The sequence below is a fragment of the Melozone crissalis genome, unplaced genomic scaffold (genome assembly GCF_028551555.1).
Source record: "Melozone crissalis strain CALT ecotype California unplaced genomic scaffold, PUWL_Pcris_2 ptg000090l_1, whole genome shotgun sequence".
Lineage (NCBI taxonomy): Eukaryota > Metazoa > Chordata > Aves > Passeriformes > Passerellidae > Melozone > Melozone crissalis.
This window is the reverse complement of record NW_026535867.1, coordinates 978,132-998,624: the sequence shown is the minus strand read 5'-3', so window position 1 is coordinate 998,624 and position 20,493 is coordinate 978,132. Positions and strand designations below refer to the sequence as shown.

At 39.5% G+C, this 20,493-nt stretch overlaps 2 protein-coding genes across 2 annotated transcripts in view; both read right to left on the bottom strand.

The window, feature by feature from the left end:
* Positions 1-164: 164 nt before the first annotated feature.
* On the bottom strand, positions 165-15,732 carry PWP2 (PWP2 small subunit processome component). Its single transcript, XM_054291277.1, has 21 exons — positions 15,657-15,732; positions 15,433-15,545; positions 14,677-14,771; positions 14,229-14,328; positions 13,594-13,737; positions 13,057-13,192; positions 12,404-12,624; positions 11,790-11,933; positions 11,005-11,075; positions 10,147-10,283; positions 8,916-9,064; positions 8,176-8,323; positions 6,988-7,138; positions 6,462-6,642; positions 5,373-5,520; positions 4,386-4,494; positions 4,022-4,087; positions 3,659-3,877; positions 2,409-2,559; positions 1,281-1,355; positions 165-1,137 (listed from the first exon to the last, which is right to left on the bottom strand). Exons 1-21 carry the CDS (start codon positions 15,672-15,674, stop codon positions 978-980), a joined length of 2,736 nt encoding a protein of 911 aa, XP_054147252.1. The 5' UTR covers positions 15,675-15,732; the 3' UTR covers positions 165-977.
* A 2,132-nt stretch (positions 15,733-17,864) lies between these two features.
* The window catches only part of TRAPPC10 (trafficking protein particle complex subunit 10), a 38,098-nt gene continuing 35,469 nt past the window's right edge, over positions 17,865-20,493 (bottom strand). Inside the window, exon 23 of the mRNA XM_054291276.1 lies at positions 17,865-19,908. Coding sequence (XP_054147251.1) covers positions 19,670-19,908 — 239 coding nt within the window. The 3' untranslated portion in view covers positions 17,865-19,669. The remainder of the gene's footprint in view (positions 19,909-20,493) is intronic.

Here is a 20,493-nt window from a genome sequence, read left to right as displayed (position 1 = left end):
CTGACAAAATCAATTCTGGATCATTGGTAATATTTGTAGTATCTTCATTAAAAGCCCTTTCAGCATGTGGCTTCAAAGTATTACAAGGACAAACCCAATTCTTTGTATTCAAGTCCCCAGTCTTACTAACCAGTTCTCCCATCAATTCACAAAAACAGAGGGAATCAAAAGTTTCAGGTTTTAATGTGTTAATAAACAACATTAAAAAAAAAGACACAAAAGGGCTTTCATCAAAAAAAGAAAAACTTAAAAGAAAATCCAGCAAACCATGACATTTGTAACACATTCTCTTACAGTTTAAGTTACATTATTCAGTTGGTAATGTCCAAACAAATTTTCACTACAGTATCTCAAGGCTGTCAAGCAAACCTCAACACAAGCTGTAAATTCCCATAAATTTTCTCCAATAGCTGCTGCTACAGGTCCTCATTTCTCCTCATTACTGAAATCTCATCGGGCTTGGAGGTTACAGAACTAAGAAAACTGTTCCACAAATATGTACATAAAAAATCCAAGTAAAACAACATTTAAAACAAGTTGAGACCAGTACATTTTCAATCAAGAATTTTTTTTATCCTTTTTAAAATTCAGAGTCAGTCTAGGATAAGCTTGCACTATAAAATTCACAATACTTAATGTGCAAGGTATTTTTAATGAAGAATAAACTTCTTCCAGTTGTACTTCTAACTTCCCTAAGAACACTTTTTTGTTTTCTTACTTGAAATCAGGAATTATTATTAAAAAAAAAAAGAAATCAGTTAATCAAGAAATCAATGCTGTCAAGTTTACAGCCAAATGGCAGAGGAAATAGACCAAGTGCCATCCATGGCATATCCCACATTTCCATCATGGAAACTCCATCACATGGAACTCCATCACACTGTTAGGAATTGCTGCCACTATGAGGGCCACTCATTCTCAGTGAATACCACTGCATAAAATACAGTCTGAGGTTTTCTCCCTCTCACAAGGAGTAATTAGGAACTCAAATTATCCTTATGAGCTTCTTGCATGAGATAATCACTGTCAGAATCCAACTCTTCTTCATCTCCTGGTGTCTCCTCTGCTGCACGTTTCATGCCCCGCTGCTGGGAAATGGCCAGGGCGTATTTGATGTTGTAAATGTTCCACTCACAGCTGTAAAAATAAACAGGAAAATGTTGTTTTCCTCCTAAAATAAAAACTAAAAGAAGGCTGTCTCAAAAGCCTTAACAGCACACTATCAACCCCCAAATCACTGCAGGTTTTTGATTTGGACTTTCGGGTGTAACAATGCTTACAGTTTTGAAACATCTTCAAAGTGACGCTGGATGCTCTTCTGGAGGAACTGAATCACAGGGAGCAGCTTCACTGACCTTGGATGGAGAGAACAGGCAGTTTGTAGTACAGTTCATGTGTACATATGGAAATCTAGAACATTTCTATACTCTCAAGATTCTAACAAGCATGCGACTTCAATGCCAGTTTTTAAGATAATCCTAAAGAAACAAAGGTCTCTGCCCACAATGATTACACTCAATACAAGTAATATATTGTGAGAAATATTTTTTCTAATGTCCAAGTGCATCTTGAAGAGCTAATTCTGCTTGCTGCAGCAATGACAGCCCCTTTCAGATACAAGACTTTCTGAACAAGGCGGAGTTTGTTTTAAATTGTCCTCTTCAACTTCAGCAGGAACAAAGGAGAGATTTTGTCCCAGTCATTTCAGTAACTAAAACATTAATACCCATGTTGAAGCAAGAAAGAGTTACACAATGCACTGGTTTTTAAATTGCAGGACTCCTTCTCAGATTACCTCTCATTTAACACATTTTAAATTTGTAAATTTGCTTGGTTTTGTTCCTAGAAGTCTAAAATTCCATATTAGGGGTGGGCTGAATAGAATTCACAGACCAGGCCCATGTAGTTCTGAAGTACTCTGTAGGAAGACAGAGTACTACCGGCTATAATCACAAGCTGGGTCTGTAAAAATGCAATCAGTATCTTCACATCACCTTTCAGTTACATTTAAGATGTATAAATGTTTAAAAACACAATTGCCGAATCTTGCTATCACTCTTGAAATAATGTGCAGTTATTGTCTAAGCAATTCAAGCAGTTTTATCTGTTGTATTTGAAAAATGCTTTTGCAATGTATCTTCACAAATCCAGTAACATATTCCAATTCTGTCACACACAATTTTTAGAATATTTTTAGACCTTTAAGATCAAGTCCAAACTGTAAGTTTTATCATTAGTTTTTATCATTAGTTTTACAGAACTTGTAAAACTGAAGTGTTCTAATTGTTAGAACACTTCTAATTGCATGCATTATCTAGAATATCAGTAAACGTTAAGTAAAAGCCTTAAACTGACAGGTTTTTAATTTTAATATCCTTATCACCATTTTGACTTTCACAGGATCTCACCTTGTTTTCAGCTTCTGTCCATGCAGCATAAGCAACTTATGAGCCCAAATAAGATAGAACTCCAAGTGACAAGAGGTCTCAAAAGCAGAGGCCAAGAACTCCAGTAACTTCTCCACATACAGGTCTGGCAGTGATGAGCAGACAACATCAACTGTGCAAAAAGGAAAATAAAACCCCATAAACATCCAATAGAGTTGAGTTACTATTTGGAATAACACGAAGGAGACCACAGGAAAGCATAGGGGGAAGGAGAAGAAAGCAGCACTTTGGCAAGTGGTGGGTATTTAGTGCTGTATTTCAGGGTACAGTACCACAGTCTCTCAGGGGACAAATGTTCCTCCTTTGAACCTTCCAAACACTACTGTATTTAAAAACAATTAACTCCTCCCTCTCCAAGTTCTTCCTCCTAGCAGAGTACTCTCCCCAGCAGCTCTCCTTCAGAATTTTTACTTCACCCTTTTCTCCTCTTTTCTAAAGTAACAGACTTTATTGTTGCTGCTCCTGACCTCACCCAAATTTCTGTATTCAGTGGAATCAGTTATGCACAACAATCAGAGGCATCAAGTGATACTTTGAAAGACAGCAAAGTCACCTGCCCACACAGGAAGTGTCTGAATGCTGTTAGCAACAGCACAGCACAAAGAAACACTATTTAGAAGCATCCAAAATAATCTCATACATAACTGAATGACCTCATTATATACAATCCATTCTCAAAAACAGATTTTGCTTAAGAAACAGGGACACAATTATCGTGTTAACAGTGGATTACAACAGACTCTCCTCAGTTGTACTCTGGCCTTCCGATCATTTTCCAAGCTCTCCACCAGATATTCTGGAGTATCAATGTCTTTCCTTGTGCTGTCAGTCCCAGAACCAGGCACAGTACTCCTGATGTGGTGCCACAAGTGCTAAACAGACAAGATTCATCACATTCCTAAAACTGCTGATTACATCCTTGCTACTGGTTAATGGTCTTCATCACACAGGCACAGTGTGTGATTAACTCAGGTTAAACTTGATGTGCCCCTTATAACACCAGCTGCTTCCAAGAAATGACATTCAAAAACTCTGCCTGCTCCTCTAGGCCTGATCAAATTCCATGCTGAGAAGTCACAAAATAAGCATGAAGTAGATGGGTAAAATTAAAACATAAATTAACACTAAAAAGTCTGCCTTTACACCTCAACTTGGTTAACACATGTCTGTTTACAGCTAGCTCAGCCTGGTTTCATGGCAGACCCACTCACCTTCACTGCTAGGGACAGCCTCTATCACCTCCTGAATTAATTTCTTTTCATTCAGCTTGAAGGCCATGACAATAGCCATGGTGTATTCCTTCTGACTCAGTGTTTTGCGGATATTGCTGGGTGTGACATCAATATCCAGCTCAAAAGGATCAAAAATTAGCCCAGAGTCCAGTGAATAGAGCAGGAGACCTTCTGTGGTGGTGGCTGCCCAGCTTCGTCCTAGAAGAGAAATAATATTTAACAACAAAGAGGGGTGTTCTAGAATGGAAACAGAAGAGTAATGATAATCCTCCAGTACTCTATTCTTTCACATATTTTATATGGAATTTTAAAAAAAATCCTATATTAACTGTTGGTACTAACCTGTAGGACAGAATCGCACACAAGTCACCCTTATTTCTGGTTTAAAGTGTCGATAGCTCATGTCACCTAAAAGAGAAATTTGGGAGTGATTGAACAGATTTATCACAAGTTCACAGTCTAGTTATCAACTCTGACTATGATGTTACCATTATTTAAAGTGCAGCATGGTAAAACCTGGCAGAATTCAAGGCTGGGTAAGGGAGGCACAGTTCATGCCCAAGAGATCCTACAGCTCAACTGGTGGGACCAAATTTTGTAATCCTGATGTTAAAACTGAGCTAAACAAGTCAAACCCTTCTTACCTGTGTCAAAGGCTCTGATGCACACAAAAGCAGAAACAAAGAGAGCAAAGCCAAAGCCATACCTCTTTTTACTCCAGGAAGAGGGATGGCAACACCTTCATCACCTCCACCGCCTTCATCAATCAGAGCCATGCTGCCAAATTCAGTCATTTTTCTCCGATCTAAGTACTCCTGGAAAAACATGCAAGTTCCATTCACGGCACTGAATCTCCTCTCAAACAGCAGAGCTCAGTTTAGACTGTGCTTTCACATTATTGTAACTTTGTTCTGCTCCAGAGATGCACTGCTTGCTTCCTCAGCTGCAGCCCTGCTCTTTCTGTCCTGCAGGTTCCACTGTGCTAATGCAAGGGCTATGTGGCCAGAACACTGCAAATGAGATTTTAGGGACCTCTCTGGTCCCCCTTTCTAAATACTCATCCCCTCTAGGATTCTGTTTCAGCTTGTTCACTTTCTTTCAAGGCAGATGTTGAGCTACACCAGCTCACAGACCACTGCTGACAAGGAATACTTGGAACCACAGTCAGATACAGCCTGACATGAACAATAATCATCCTTCCTGGTAAGGGGATGGTAAAAAGGGTTACTGGAATTTTTTCCCCTTCTGATGTTTTTCGTAATTCACTTTGCTTCTGAAGGAATTTAATTTGGCATTTGGCAATATTCAGAAACAGAGTTTATAAAGGTCAGTGATGTTGTTCTGTGTCCACAAAAAAAATCCTTCATTTTTTTGCTAACACAAACTGACACCTGGGGAGTTAGCTTCGTACAAAAGGTTGGTAATTTAAATTTTCACTTCCACTTTAAGTCTAGTGCCAACTAACTTAGTATGCTTGAGAGTTCTGCCCATTCAACACAAGCACACTACAAATCTGGAAAGAGTTTCAGGAATTCATTCTGTTCCAAGAGGAAAATTTCCTTCCCCCTCTCCTGCACAAAAATAAACCCATTCTTTAAGAAACATTCATGAATCACTCTTAATGAGATGTTATATCAAAACCAAAGTCTTGTGGGGGTGAGGAAATTTAAAGAAGACTCCTGTGCTCACATACCTCCATTGCATCTAAAGAATGGTTGCATGAAATTTCGAATTTTTTCATAAGAATCTGTTCCTTGACGTTATATATACAGACAAATTTTGACAATCCACCTGCCAGAATAGATTGACCATCTGCTGAATAGCACAGAGTTGTAAAAGATCTGGTAAAGAAAAAGAGAAAGCAGTTTAATTTCACTGCCACATCTGAGCTAAAAGACACGAGTACAATGTGAAGACTCAGAAAATAACCACGCCATGTAAAAGTGGAGATCTTCATTCACACGGTATGCACTTCACACACACATTCACTACAAAGCATTTGGTGCTTTACTATGAATCACAGACAATTTAGAACTTCAACATCTTTATGAAATACTTCCATATTTCTGAATCTGAGTCACAGCTCAGTCAAGGAGCTCTCAACTACATCATGCATGACACTAAAAACAGTCAGAAGAGCTACAGAAAAACCAATGCCATGGCATGTTCGAAAGACATGGTTGGGAGCTCATCAGCAAAAAATACTGCTTTTTTCTAAAACTTTTTTCCAAAAAGCTATTTTTCTTCTTTTTTTTTTTTTTTGAGTGGAAGCAATATGGAAAAAAAGGGGGGGGGAAAGAGAAGAATAAAATATTTCTCTAAGATAATTTTTGAGAGCACACAAATTCAACTTGCATTTAAACATTACTTCACATGCATAGCAACAGGTAATTAACCCCATACTTTAATTACCTTCTTTAAAAAATGTAGTAACTTCTACATACTAATGGTTGTACACCAGTATTTCTGAAGAAAGATATCTACTAAAAACCTAACACATAGCAAATTAACACCTTGGCCTGAGAAGCTTAATATTATGTTGGCAACCCAAGTTCCAAACAGATGAGAAAGAACAAGTGCTCAGAATGATGCTGAGCAGTGAGAGAACACAGCCAGCTACAAAAGGGAGGCATCTTCATATCAGGCAGGCTTTTAACATTCAGAATGAGGAATATCTGAACAGCAGAGGCACTCTGCAATCTCCATGTAGAAAACAAGTGGAAAACAACTCCAAAGTGACCCAGCGTGGCACCCCCTTGCCACTGCAGCCCCCTGCACGTACTTGCCCTTGGCTGCCTGCTTGGCAGTGATTTTATCCAGCTCCTTCCTCCCCATCTGCAGGTCGTGCCTGCCCTCAATGGAGCCAGTCTGCACAGCATTGTCATGGTCCCAAAATGTTATCTGGCCGTTCAAAGCAGCAACTGCCAGCTCCTTGCCATCGGGGCGGAAGGCAACAACAAGAACTGCAAAGAATTTCATAACAGTTAAAAATGCACTCAGATGCTTTTCTAAGAAAAAACCCTAATTCCTCTAGGATCTAATATCTCAGCTATTAGAAAAAGTTTAAGAGTAAAAAGTATGACTGTACTTTTTCCCCGTAGACAACATACAAATGTTTAGTTAATTACAAAGCTAAGCTAGAATTAAAGCATTTATTGCACTATTAACCAAGCACAAGAGTGAAGTCTCTGAACCTTTGATTTCCATTTCCATGAATGAGTCTCTCTGTATTTGACACGTTGTATTGTTACATATTTTACACAGTGTTTTTGTATTTGATAAAAGATGAGAAATGAAACAAAAATTACCATCTGAGTTTATTATGAATGTCTCCTTAGTTCTCCAGCTGTCCAACATATCCCATAATTTTACAGTCTTATCCCAAGAGGCACTGGCTAGAACACACTTCATTGGATTAAAGGACAAGCTGCTGATGGGACCCTCATGACCTGCTAAGACCTAAAAAGAGAAGAAAAAAATAACCTGGAATTAGGTGAAAGAAACTGAAATCTGTGTGGTCTGCATTCAGTAAACTCCAGACACAGCCAATAAACCATGCCTGAATTGTCCACACACATTTGAGATCACTTTTGGACACAGGGCATGATACACACCAGTGATTCTCAACTTTTTATTTTCACAAGTTTTAAAAAAATTCCCTGAAGTGCTACCACGATATAGGCACCTACAACCACTCCTCTGCACACACTTTAGGGATGCAGTGTGCCAATTTCCTCCCTCCTTTCAAAACAATCAGACCAATTGTGAGAAACCAAGTCATTGCTCTGAGAATTCAGTATCTCCTGCAGCTGAACATTTCAGAATAAAAACAAAAATTAAAAACTGAGAATAAGAGTAACAGAGATTTTCACTTCATGAAGTTCCTACTCCTCCAAAAAAATATCAAGGAAAGAAAATAAACTCAAAACTCTGGAGATCCAGTCAAGTATATCCTGAGTTACTGAAGTCATCTGTATTCCATGGCTGTGCCAAATTAAATACGTAAATCACTGAGCTCTTCTACTTGTACAAGATGTACAGGAATGCTTAAGAATTGAAAAATAATTGAAAAATCATGCCCCTGGCTCTGCCCCACCAAAACCCTTCATGAAATCTGTATCAGTCTTAATACAACCACTGCAATTTCTTCATTGCCTGCAGAAAATATGTGGAAAAGAACACCTCTGAACAAGAAGGGAAAGACTTTCATGCCCATGTGTTAGCTCAGCAACACTGGTGTTAGTTCATCACTAGAAAGAGCTCATTACTCAAAAATTTTAATAACTATTTCCGACACAAATTCAGGGTGAGCTCCATGCAATAAATAAAACTTAAAAAATGCTGAGAGCAACATAGTGTAGCTAAAGTTTTTGAACATAAATATAACAAAACACTTCAAGTTGTATTGAAACCCCCCTGACTAATCCCAAAGTTGCTGAGTATCACCATATCCACACAGGGTTAAATTCAAGCCCTCCCAACACTCTGGGACTTACATCCAGCAGCCTCCCACTCTGCATTGACCAGATGAATATCTCAAAGGAATCCTGGGAACCAGCTGCCACAATCTCACCACTGGAGTCCACAGCTAAACAGGAGAACTGACTTGGCCGTGGAGAGGTAAAGGTTCGGAAATTCCGGTACCTGTTGAGGAGGTGAAAAGAAATTGTGAGAACATTTTATGTAGATTTATTTAAATGTGTGTTTGACAAGTTTATTTACAAAAGGAGTTAATTTGTTTTGTAAAGACTTCTAAGCCATGTACAGAAAAAATATTGGTTTTATAAAATTAGATGTGATGCCTCAACATGATTACAAGATTCAAAATGAAAAACTCTGCAGAAGTAGGAGACAGAAATACTCAGAGGAGCCTTCTTCTATTAAATAGCATGTGTCAATTTTTTAGAAACATGGGCTTGTTTACACACCCAGTTCTGTGCACAGCTGCATTATACTATAGAAAGTGCCTTCTCCTCATTTGAGTAAAGCCAGACAATGATTTTCCTGGATTTCCAGCTTCTCTGATCAAAGTTCTTCCAGAATTTTCTTTACAGAAACTGGATGAAGTAAGAGTAATAACTACCTAAATTTAAATCAAAGGCTGAACCAAAACCAGTAAGGCAGTGCTGCTCACCCTTATGAGACTTCAAACAAGCAAAGAGCAATTTGCTGTATTTTGGGGGGAGTGTGAAAGCTGAGGACTAAATAAGACAGAAAAGCTTTCATGCAGAGTTACCTGTGCAGATCAAAGGCACGCACTGTTCCATCCAGGGAAGCACTCAGGACAACGTAACCAGTGGAAGTGAAAGTTACAGCAGTTACACCACTGTTGTGTTCCGTAAAGGTGACAAAACAAAAGCTGCTTGAAGTGTTCCACACTTTCACCTGCAGGACAGACAAGAAAAGAATTCTTAGAATCGCCATCATCAGTAAAGAGAGAAAATAAGGGTAAGGCAGCGGCAAAGAAAACCTAATTATAGAACTCTGCAACAGCATGAAAGACTTTCAGTAATAGCAGTCAAGAGGCCAGAGATTATCATTAAACCTCTTAAGACAAATTTGCAACATAAAAACCTAAGTGGAGACAGACACAAACAAAGTTGAAACAAAGTTAATAAAGGAAAGTAACACTTGACGAGCATCTTGAGCTTCCGGGCTTATACTGTCAAATAAGACAGGTGTCAAATTCAAAACCAACTCTAAAGCCATTACAAAAGTTACAATTGAGATGATATTCCAGTTGTTTCAGGTTTTTTTCCCTGAACAAAAATTTTATGCATTTAGCCTTCTGCAGTTTGAGACTTCTCAGTTTGGCCAATTTTCATCCTGAATGGCAGAAAGTGACAGATCTTTTTCTGCCATTTAAAAGTTTTGACAGGACATCAGCTACTACTGCTGTCCCATTTATGTGCCAAGACATTGTGGCAAAACACCTTTTAAAATAAAGGCACCTGTACAAACAGCCTATCATTTCAATGCAAGTCATCCATGAGAAGTTAATTTCTCTTTTAAATAACAAGCTTCTGGAATGGCACATTTAAACAAAAAAAAATTGCACTTGCATAAATCATTTGAAATCAATTTAATATAAAAAACCAATTATTTAAAGGGTAAGAAGTTGAGGGGCTGAAGTTCATACATCCCAAGATATCATGGGACCACAAATAAATTAACATTGGTGAATTAGTTACTTCTGCATTTATGGTGACTGGACCTGTAATAATTAAAAAATCACCTGCTAGAAAGCATAAGTGATGCAAGTTGCAGCCACAGGTAGTAACAAAGCAAAATATATATATTCTAGAGAGAAAAATCAAAACATTTAAGGAAAGAGAGGAAAAAAAATTATGACTTTATAGTAAGAAAAATATGTACCAATTACAGTAACATTTTCTACATAAAATGGAAAGTCAAGCTGCTTAGTACATTATTAAAAGCTTACATTTCAGCAATATTGCCTCACTCACTTTGCCATCCTCCCCTCCAGTTACTATGTACTGTCCATCTGGAGAATATGCCAAGGAAACCATGCTGTTGAAATGGCCCTGCTGCTTCAGCACGTAGGACTCACTCTGCCACTCCCACACCAGGAGCTGACCCAGACCTGTGAGCACAGCAGGATTAACCACAGCCACCAACACAATGCAAATGCAGGCCACAAAACACACACTGGCAAGCAATGTCAAAAAAAACCAAAAAAACCCAAAGGTTAATGCAGACAGGTTGAATTCTGCATCTTTCATTCCTAATATGAGCTTTTTCCTTTTATAACTTCAAGGCAATTTCCCCAAAAATTTCCTCCATAAGCTGTTACATAGAATAATGTTTTCAATACTACAACAGCAATGCTATCAACCAGTTGATAAATGAGCTGGAATAAAAAGCAGGGCTGAATATAAAAGTAAAATTTTGGGTTTTGTGAAAACTGTTATGGACAGGGTGGGAAGGCTGGAACATCCAGGCAGGTTTGTAAAATGCCAAGGGCAACATGTGGCAAAGGGAGAGAGAACAGCCCAGAATGAAAGCAGAAATTAACTACAGGGGATCTGGGCTCTCCCTAGCTCTGTTAAAAGCCTTCCTACATAAAATATAGGAAGTATATAAAATACAGCAAGTGTTTTTTCCTGTATCAATAAAATATTCTCCTGAATCATCAGAATTCTGTGAGAGATTAATCAGTGCTATTTTCTTTACTATACCTAGACACCACAGATATGAGACTATTATTTAACATTTGGAGTCAAAACTAGCAAGAGGAATTTGGGCCTCATGTCCACCACATTTCTTATTTTTCCCATGAATACAGACCAAAAACACTGACAAACCTGAACATCCAAAGGCAATCCAGTCACCAGTGCAGTTGATAGAAATAGAAGCTATCCTCTGGTCTGAAATACTGAAGTAAAGAGAATTAACTAATAAACAAACTTGTGTGATAAAACTTCAAGTCTAATATTTATTAACACTGTTCAAGCAAGTTGTTTGGTTGTTTTACTGAACTTCTGTAGCACTGTAACATCAAAAACCACAATTTATTCCTTTGTTCCACTCCAACCATCAAATATTCCTTATTCAGAATGAAGGCAGAATATCTGCATCCCAAAAATGTTCTTGCCAACAGAGTGAAACTCCCCAAGTTTAAGAAAATAAAATAGGGGCTTTTGTGTACATGGAAATTGTCTATAGTTATGGAAAAGAATCTGATTTGATTTCTCAACTTAGACACAATTTGCAGATAATTTTCCATATGCAGAACTTTCCAGCTAATATTTTCTACAAAGAAACTGAAAATATTAAAATGGACAGAGTTAACAAAGTCTAGACAACAACCAGGAACTCCTGTGCAGTTTCCTTATTCAGATCTAACTTTTCCAGAATAAGGAGTGGAATTATATGGTATTTATTACATAAATTTATGGTTCTGCCTTTCCAAAAATTGCAGTATTAGACAGTCAGTCATGTTTTATGGTTTTTGTGCTCTTTTTTTATTCATCCTTCACTGCTTAACATGATGTGTTCTCAATCAAACAAACATGAAACCCCTGCAAAAAAACCTATTCCCTTCCCCCACAAAAACCAAACCAAATACAGTGACAACCCCATGGCTCACCTCAAGGAGTGGATCAGATTGAAATCTGGAAGTTCATGGAGGTGGAAGACTCCAGAGGCAAAGCCAGTGACTAGAAGATGTGTTTTCTTGTGATAGGCTGCAGCTGTCAGGCTATTAAAATCTCCCTCTTTATTGAAAAAATACCTGGCACCCAAGAAACAAGAAAAAAGGTGAATGTTGAAGAACAGGGTGTTGTCAGAGCTGCATCTCCAAGCAGCCCACCAAAGAGGCTGATGAGCCAGCTTTATGTCATCTCCTGAAGTCAACCAACCCCTTCTGGCAAGAAACCAAGGCCTCAAGACTCAGAGAGGGTACTGTAGTAAAGATCCCATTTACAATTTCTGAGTTCCAAACATCAGGACACCATGAGTCAGTATTTCTTATACTGTTAAAATTACACTTGCTATTCTGAAAGTGACAAGTAGTGCCCATCATATAATCAAGGTAAGACAGACAGAAGTTCTGCCAGAACTACTTAAAATGGGATGTGCAGTAAATTTCTAAATCCTGGACAGTTTTATACCGCTTTGAATTAGTTATAACAGATTTAAAAAAAGCCCAATACAATAAATCCCCACTACAACTTTGATTTTTGATAACTGAAAACCACTTACTTGGCAACACGAGAATATTTAACTTTATTTCTAGTCTCTTCTTCACTTGGATCAGCTTTCCCATGAATTTCTTCACCCTTGGGCTCTTCAAGCAGCTCTTCATCATCTTCTGCTGCCTTCTTTTCCTTTGCTGCATCTTTAGGGGGCATGGGCTTCAAACCATCCAGCTCAGTGTCACACTGCCACACACACAGAGCTGCATCCTGGCTAATTGTGTACAGCTGAAATACAAACACACAAATTATTGTCCAATATCCATGCTCTGTGCTCTGCAGAAATAAGAATATGGACTTGCAGAACGGTTAAAAAAGCATGCATTCTATTCTCAGGATAGACTCCAAGGTGCTTTAAACTGGGAGTTTTACTTGTCCTGAGAACTGGTGAATTATATGCCTGCCCCCAGAAAAATTCTGCAAGGACCAAAGGCAACTTGATAACCAGTCAGCATCACAGCTAAACTAAATAACTTTTTCACATTTAAATCTATAATGGTTTGGGTAAACAAATTTAAACACATAATTATGGCAGAGCAATCAAAAGACACGTCTGTATTTTCTAAATTCTGAGATATTGTCAAAATAGTCACCTACAGATAAGGTTCTGTTTCCATTATTGTAAATTACAATTCAGGTGTGTTGTGTGATTATACATACATCCAGGCTGTTCTCTTCAAAAAAGCAGGCAACTATGACATCCTTATGGCCTCCAAGGGAGTAGTAGATCAGGTTTGCCCATCGTTCTGCTCCAAAAACCCACGTAGACATGTCCTTGCTCCCCACTGCAAAGCACCTGCACAAGAAAAACAGAAAAGAAAATCAGAACACTGGGCTGCAAAACTCTTCCCTGAGTGGAGAATGTTCTGAGCTCAAATCCAGCAGTCACCACTTTAATTTTACAAACAAGTGTTGTAAATTGTGATTGGTGACTGTAGCAGAGATAGAAGGGGCTAAAACACATTCAAAAGGTCAACCCTGTTCACATTCATAAGATCTGTTCTTTTTATGAATTACTATGCATTTTCAAATAAGAATCCACTGTTGATTCCCATTTTTTATACTTTCTGGTCTGCCTAATTCTATTTTTTAAATTAAAGACAGAATTTTTAAAGCTAGTACAATACTTCAGAGGAAATGCAATGTGCATTAAAATATCAACATGTGCAGGTAAACAACTTCAGTTTAACAACTCACTTGGAATCATCAGTCCAGTCAATACAAGTTGTTTCATCATATGGGCCATAGTAGGTTTTGTCCAGAACAAATGCATTAAATTCTCTTTTCTTCCCAGGAGCATGGTACAGGTAAGCAAGATTGTCTTTTGTAACCACAAATTTCCTGGCAAGGGGGGGAAAAAAGACATCATTGCACACAAAGCTGATAAAGCAAAGAACTGTTCAGTATAGATTGCAATACAGTGAAGCAATACAATAATAAAGAGGCTCCTGCACTACTGAAACAATAAAAATTGATTGCTTTTGAAGGAAAACCAAAGTATTTGCAGATTTATATTATCTCCCAACTTAAGCATTATAAAAGAGAAAACGTTCAGCAAAAATCACTGAAGTTGAATAATGAAATTCTTATTCTCAAAGCCCCAAAACAGAAGAAAAAATTCAAACACTCACACCAGGATATTCTACTTCCAAGGCTTTGCTTTCCTTCTTTTCTTACCCTCTCAGTTTTACAAAGTGACCCTGATCAGCTCAAAATCTCCCCTCACTCATGAATAGGAAACATTCCCAGATTGGTCAGGATGTCTTCATAATCTTCATAAGTCTATGGGGCAATTCCTGCTGTTTTGTTCTGAAGCTTGCACTTTTACTTACTTGCCATCAGGGGAAAAGCTGACACTGTGAACTGGCTTGTGAAAATAAAACTGATGTATCACACATTTCCCAATCAAACTGACAAGCAAGGCAGCTCCCTCTGTAAGGGCAGAAAGAAAGGATCATGAGAATAATTGAGCTCCCAAAGAAATCATAACTATAGAAAACATTATTTTCTTAAAGAGGATGGGGAAAAACTTTTCCAGACAGTGTGGTTAATATTATTAAAATTAAAAAAATACAGTCCAAATTATGAGACACTATCCAAAGTCTGTAAACAAGTTCTGTAAATAAAGATACCTTACCCAAAAATTATAATGCAATTTCTAAAGCAGACCACTTCAAATTTTGTGTTAAGGTTGAAGACCTAACAATACAGATTTCCTCCTCTCAAGGCTGCATTTTTAGTGAATTCTTTTACAAAACACATGTCTCTCTGTGCAAGTACCTTCATCAACTAGAATGGCAAGGCTTCCATCTGGAGAGAGCCCCACGCACACAATATTGAGCCGTGTAGCCAAGGGCAACGTCTCACACTTGTTACTGCAACAAAAACACACAACAGTAAAATGGGGACAGGAATGCAGGAAGAACATCAGTGTCAGTGAAATATGGTTTGATACCTTTGGTAAGCCCATAGACAAAATTTAATGTAAAACCCTGACAACTTTGTTCAGCTGTCACAATCTCATGAACATCAAGTAGGTGGGTTGTTCTGTGCAGGGGCAAGAGCTGGACTCGATGATCCTTCCAGCCCAGGATGGTCTGTAATTCTGCATAACAGATTTATAATTCCAGGTTCCTGAGTGGAATGCAGGCACAGGGAGCATCAATCACAACTCTGGCACACAGGAAAGGCTGCTGATGCTCTAATTTTTGTTATATACAAGACAGAAGCACACAAAGAAACCACAACAACTAAATCAAACACAAATCTATTTCTTCCCTTTTCTTTTTCCCTCTGAAATACACCTTTACATAATTCCTCTGCTATTCTCCACACGGGTGTACCCGCACAACACCGTGACAGGTATTCCATTGGCAGCCTTCTACCTTTTAACGCTAAAGCAGACCCCTTCCAGGATATTTCGGCAGGCCGAGCATCCCGGACAGCCCCATGGATCGGGCTCCAAAACGCCCTCAGAGTTTTATTCCCCCCGAAACCCCCGCCCTGTGTGCCCTGCCCGCCCCTCGCCGCTCTCACTTCTTGAGGTCGAACAGGGAGATCCTGTTGCCCACGGGGCTGAGCAGGGAGTTGCCATCGCGGGTGAAGCTGAGGTTGCCGCGGCGGTACACGGTGCCCAGCAGGCCGGAGAACTGCGGGGGCAGGAAAGGGCAGGGTTAGAGGGGCTGCGGAGATGGGGATCGGGGAGAGAGGATGGGGAGATGGTGCTGGGGATCGGGGGCTGCCCCCCGGCCCGCGCTCACCCGGTACGCGAAGCGCATGGCGGCCACACGTGGGGAGCGCGGCCACGGAACTGCGGCACCCAGGGGCGGGAACGAGGGGAAGGGAAGGAAGGGAGCGGAGAGGGAGGGACTGGGAGGAGAGAGGGAGGAGAAAAGGAGGAGGAAAGGAGGAGAAAGAGAAAGGGACGGGCTGACACGGGCTGTATTATACTATGGGGAATATATTATACTGTGAGCTGCCGCTCCCGGGCCGTGGCATCGCTCTGCTCTTCCCCAGCCACGGGCCTGCCGCCCCCCTCAGCCGCTCCGGGCACTCCCCAGTACCCGCTACGAGCTACAGGAGCTCTGGTTCTTTTTACTAAATATATTATGGTATTTATACTTTTTAGTGTAACTGCCTTGGAGTGACTATGAGAGCTGGGCGTGTTTATTCTGCAGAAAAGAGGGCTCAGAAAGCTCATCAATCGATATAAATATATCCAAGGTGGGTGTCAGAGGATGTTGTCAGGCTCTTTTCCGTGCTGGCCAGCATCAGAATGAGGAGCAGTGGCTGTAAAATAAAACACAAGGAGTTTCAACTCAACATGAGGAAGAATTTGTTTATGTTGAGGGTGGCAGAGCTCTGGGACAGCTGCCCAGGGAGGGTGTGGGGTCTCCCTCTCTGGAGACATTCCAAACCCACCTGGATGTGCCCTGTGCCACTGCTCTGGGTGACCCTGCCTTGGCAGGAATGGACTGGGTGATCTCCAGAGGTCACTCCAACTCTGACTGTTCTGGGATTCTGTAATTAGTGTGGAACAACACTGAATGCCCAGTGCATAGATGTGAGAGGTTTATTTTAAAGCAGTTTTGTTGCAGTGGAGAGGATGTTGGTGGCCAGTTTGATTCTTTTCAGTAAAAGTGTAAAAAATATAATCAAGAAAATACATAAGGAAAAGAACAAAAGGGAAGGAATGGGTAAGAGTAGATAGTGGAAACATAACAGCACTCATGGATCTGGTGATGAGAGTTGAGTGTTGGCATTTCGATGTCCCTTGGTCGGAGAGATGGTCACAGTCTTGATCCTTTGGGGATGGGGGCCCACAGAACGAAAAGTTCCTTGGGTTATGTACAGTCAGATTAGCATTGGAACACCCACATCCCTCCCCAGGAAGGGAATTCTTCATGTCTGACACAAGACTGGGGCACGCAGCACCTGCTGAGGGAGAGCTCCAGAAGGTGTCAGGGGCTGCTTTGGGGTCCTTGGTGGTCTCAGTCCCCCTCTCTTGGTCTTGCCTTCTCCTTGACCCCACTTCTGCACCCACACTGGGGCTTGTGTGGCCATCATGGACATGATCAGCAAAACTGGCACCAGAGAAATGCTGCCCTATCTTGGTATTTCCCATTTGAATGGTTATTGGTGTTTGAGGCTTAGCAATCCATTTAATCCTTACTGTCTGTGCTTCTTCAGCTGGGTCCTTGGATAATCACTCACTGGTGTTAGTGTTGCAAAATGTGGAATATGTCAAAATTAACTTAAGTCAAGATGTTCTTTGATGGTTGATCTTTGTATACTTCCAAGCCTAATCAGCAAGGAAGGAGAATTAATTGCTGGTACAGACAGCAGTGTCCCTTAGTTATGGATATCCTAATGAGCTGATGAGCTCATTATAACTAATGAGCTTTAAGGATGCAGTAAATCAAAATATGAATGTATGTCTTATGTATATGTTGCTAACTTGGCAAAAGACTCAGGTCCAGGTATCCTATAACTGAAATAATAGAAATTAAAAATAAAAATAAAAATGAAAATAATAATAATAATGTAAATAACTTGTTATTATTATTATAATACTAAAAGTCAGACCTACAGAGCAAAAAGACCCTGCCCAGGTGAAGACCCTTCCCTGGAGGATGCATAGAAATCAGCTGGGATTACACAATTTGGGTGGAAATTATTAACCACTCATAATAGAGGGGCTGTACCTGGGAGGTTGCCAACACTGAATTTCTGTGTATAAATAACAGCAGGAAAAGTCTGGAGGGGTGTGCTGGATTTGTGGAATACTGTGGAGGCTCCAGGTTTGGGCAAGGCTGAAATAAATAAATAAATAATCAATGTCTACTTCAAGTGTGTAATTGCACACCAGGTAATAAATCTGATTTTTGCAGACAAAAGCAGCTTTGGTTAAAACAGCTGACACAATCACTCCTCCAGACCAAACAGAACTCACAGAGCAGAGAAGGTGATTTCTTTTTAAAACATGTATATTTAGAACTGTAACGCTTACAATTTCATTAAACAATCTTAGTACAATGTGTTTGATCTAACAGTATATTACAGAACAATGTGAAAAATGATTTAATAGCAAACCATGAAAATGGAATTAATAATACCTGCAGTGTCAAAGTCACTAACTTGTTACCTTTTCCAGTCAGAGAATCCCAGCAGCCATTCGCACTAAATGATGCTTTGGGTTTTATCCAGAATAAAATGGTATGATTTCCACAGAGAAAGGGCATTCCTTCACAGAAAGAAGATGCATAATAAGAACATTTTCAGCTAGCAGGTCTACTTTATACATCTAATTAGAATTTTTAAATAAAAAATAAAATTAAAGTAAAATGTTTAGACCAGTGCAGGGTGCCTATTCATTTTTCAACTTGTGATTCTTTTTGCAAAGAGGGTTTGTTTTTTATTTCCCCTTTGTAATTTAGCGGAAGAAAAGAAAATAGTAACAATGAGTTTGTCTAATGAGCAGCTCCTCACTTCAGTTTTGCTGACAAGTGTTTGCCATGGGACTGTTTCCTCTGTGGAGTCTGTTGACAACGCACCATTATAGATCTGCAAGTAGAAAAGGTCATTCTCACATTAAATGCACAAGTTTCAATATCAGAAGCAGGACATCAGAAGAAGTTGTAATTTTTCCAGTCACAGGTGAATTTGCAACATTCACAAAAATTACACTTTTTTTTTTTTTTACATTTTTTGTATTTACATTTCAGATATAAATAATGAAATTCTTTAAGTTACATGTTTTAACTTTGCTTCACGATTATTCTACATCTGCAAGCTTTCCTGTATCAAACCAACCTCCTTCTTTCATCATGAATGCACAAGTCTGGCCTCTAATCAGTAATAATTACACTAAGCCTTTATGATGAAAGGTTGACTGTTCAAGTATCACATCATAGTGAAATTTTTGCCCCAACTTCAAAATTGGGGCAGCAAACCAAGCCACTTGGAAATGGTAATCAAAGAAATTAATCTGGGAACTCAATAAGCCAAATAATTTATTATTAAATTCTATCAATATCTTTCTTTGGTAAGAAATATGCAAGAGGATAACCCAAAGCCCACCCCAAAAAAAAAAAAAAATCATATAATATGTGACATCACAGTGTCTACTCTGTGAAGGAGAAAGCCTCAGAAAATTAAGGAATTTTGTTCAGTTAAGATTGTTTATAGCAGTAGCTCTTCCATGCATCTAAGTATGCAAATGATGGAAGTTTAATATAAAATTGCAATGGCAGGAATTAACAATGATCAAACAAACAAAATAAAAGCAAACCAGAAAAGCAACTGTTACACCAGTGAATGTGTTGTTGTATGCTCTGTTATGTTTCTGGCACATGTGTGGAAAAGCCTGTAAATTATTACATAAAAATTCAAGATTTGGATAATTACATCATCCAACTCTACATTCTAAAATACGTAGGAAGCATGAAACAAATCTCTCAGCTGCCCAACAAAAATAAAGAAGTGGTCCAAAGATTTGGATTTTTTTGCTTTTTGTTGCCCTGTGTTGGTTGTTGTGATGCAGGGATGTGACTGCAGGAAGAAAACCCAATAGCTGACACGAAACATACTAAAGTGGCAATATAAACTAGCTGACACAAGGCTCACTGTACATTGAAATTGATACAATTGTCTGCTGCTTCCACGGCCAGAACACGCCTGGAGTTAATGCTGCAACGAGGACTGAGCAGGTCATTATCCCATAAAGTGCTTTCAGATCCAGTTCCTAAGGGGTTCCTGGTGTCACTCCGAGCTGTCACGTGACGTTGACCTCCAGAACGTGGTCGTCCTTGCTGGGAATGACCAGGATTTGCATCCCTGTGCTGCTGTTGAAGACCTGGCCCGGGGAGAAGGGCTGGAGCCGGGGCATGGGCAGCCCCTTGTGCTCCCCGCTGGCTGTGGAGTGCAGGCTGCCCCTGCTCCTGATGCTGCTGCTGTCAGCCTGCTCGTCCACATTCTTGTCCACAGACAGGTTATCGTTTTCAATCCAGCTATCTGTGTGAAAACAAAAGGAAAAAATAGAGTTTTATTCTACCAATTAAGTCTAAAAGGTCATTTCAGAGCTCTGACAGTCAGCTTAACACATGTTCAGAGTTATTGATCATCTCCGCTGAGGTAACAGTCTGTGCACACTTTTGGCCAGCTCCAGATGTAACAGTGAATTATACTGGTTTAGAATGAAAATTTCAATAGCATGACCTCCCACCTGTCACAAGCTAGAGGGATGCACACTGGCTGCCCCATTGACAGAAAGTTATGTTGCTTCTCTGAGTGAATTTCCACCTGTCACAAGCTAGAGGGATGCACACTGGCAGCTCCATTGACAAAAGCTGTATTGCTTCTATGAGTGAATTTTCACTCATTACAGATAAATACTCTACATGGCTGTGTTAATTTAAACTCTGCATCTAACTGAATGGCCCACATTTTCAGCAGTTCTTTTATTTCACATTCAACCCTTGAAAACTGGGGAAAGAATCTCAAAGCTAATGAAGACACACACAATTTAGAGAAAATGGAACTGCAGGATTAGAGGGTTATGAAACAGTTTTCACTTGATTATAAATCCAGTGACAACTG

Coding starts and splice junctions, on each gene's coding strand:
- PWP2 (XM_054291277.1), bottom strand. Junction 11,076..11,789: donor AATCTGATCCACTCCTTGAG/GTGAGCCATGGG, acceptor TCTTTACTTCAG/TATTTCAGACCAGAGGATAG. Junction 1,356..2,408: donor GGACAGAAGCTGAAAACAAG/GTGAGATCCTGT, acceptor TCTCCATCCAAG/GTCAGTGAAGCTGCTCCCTG.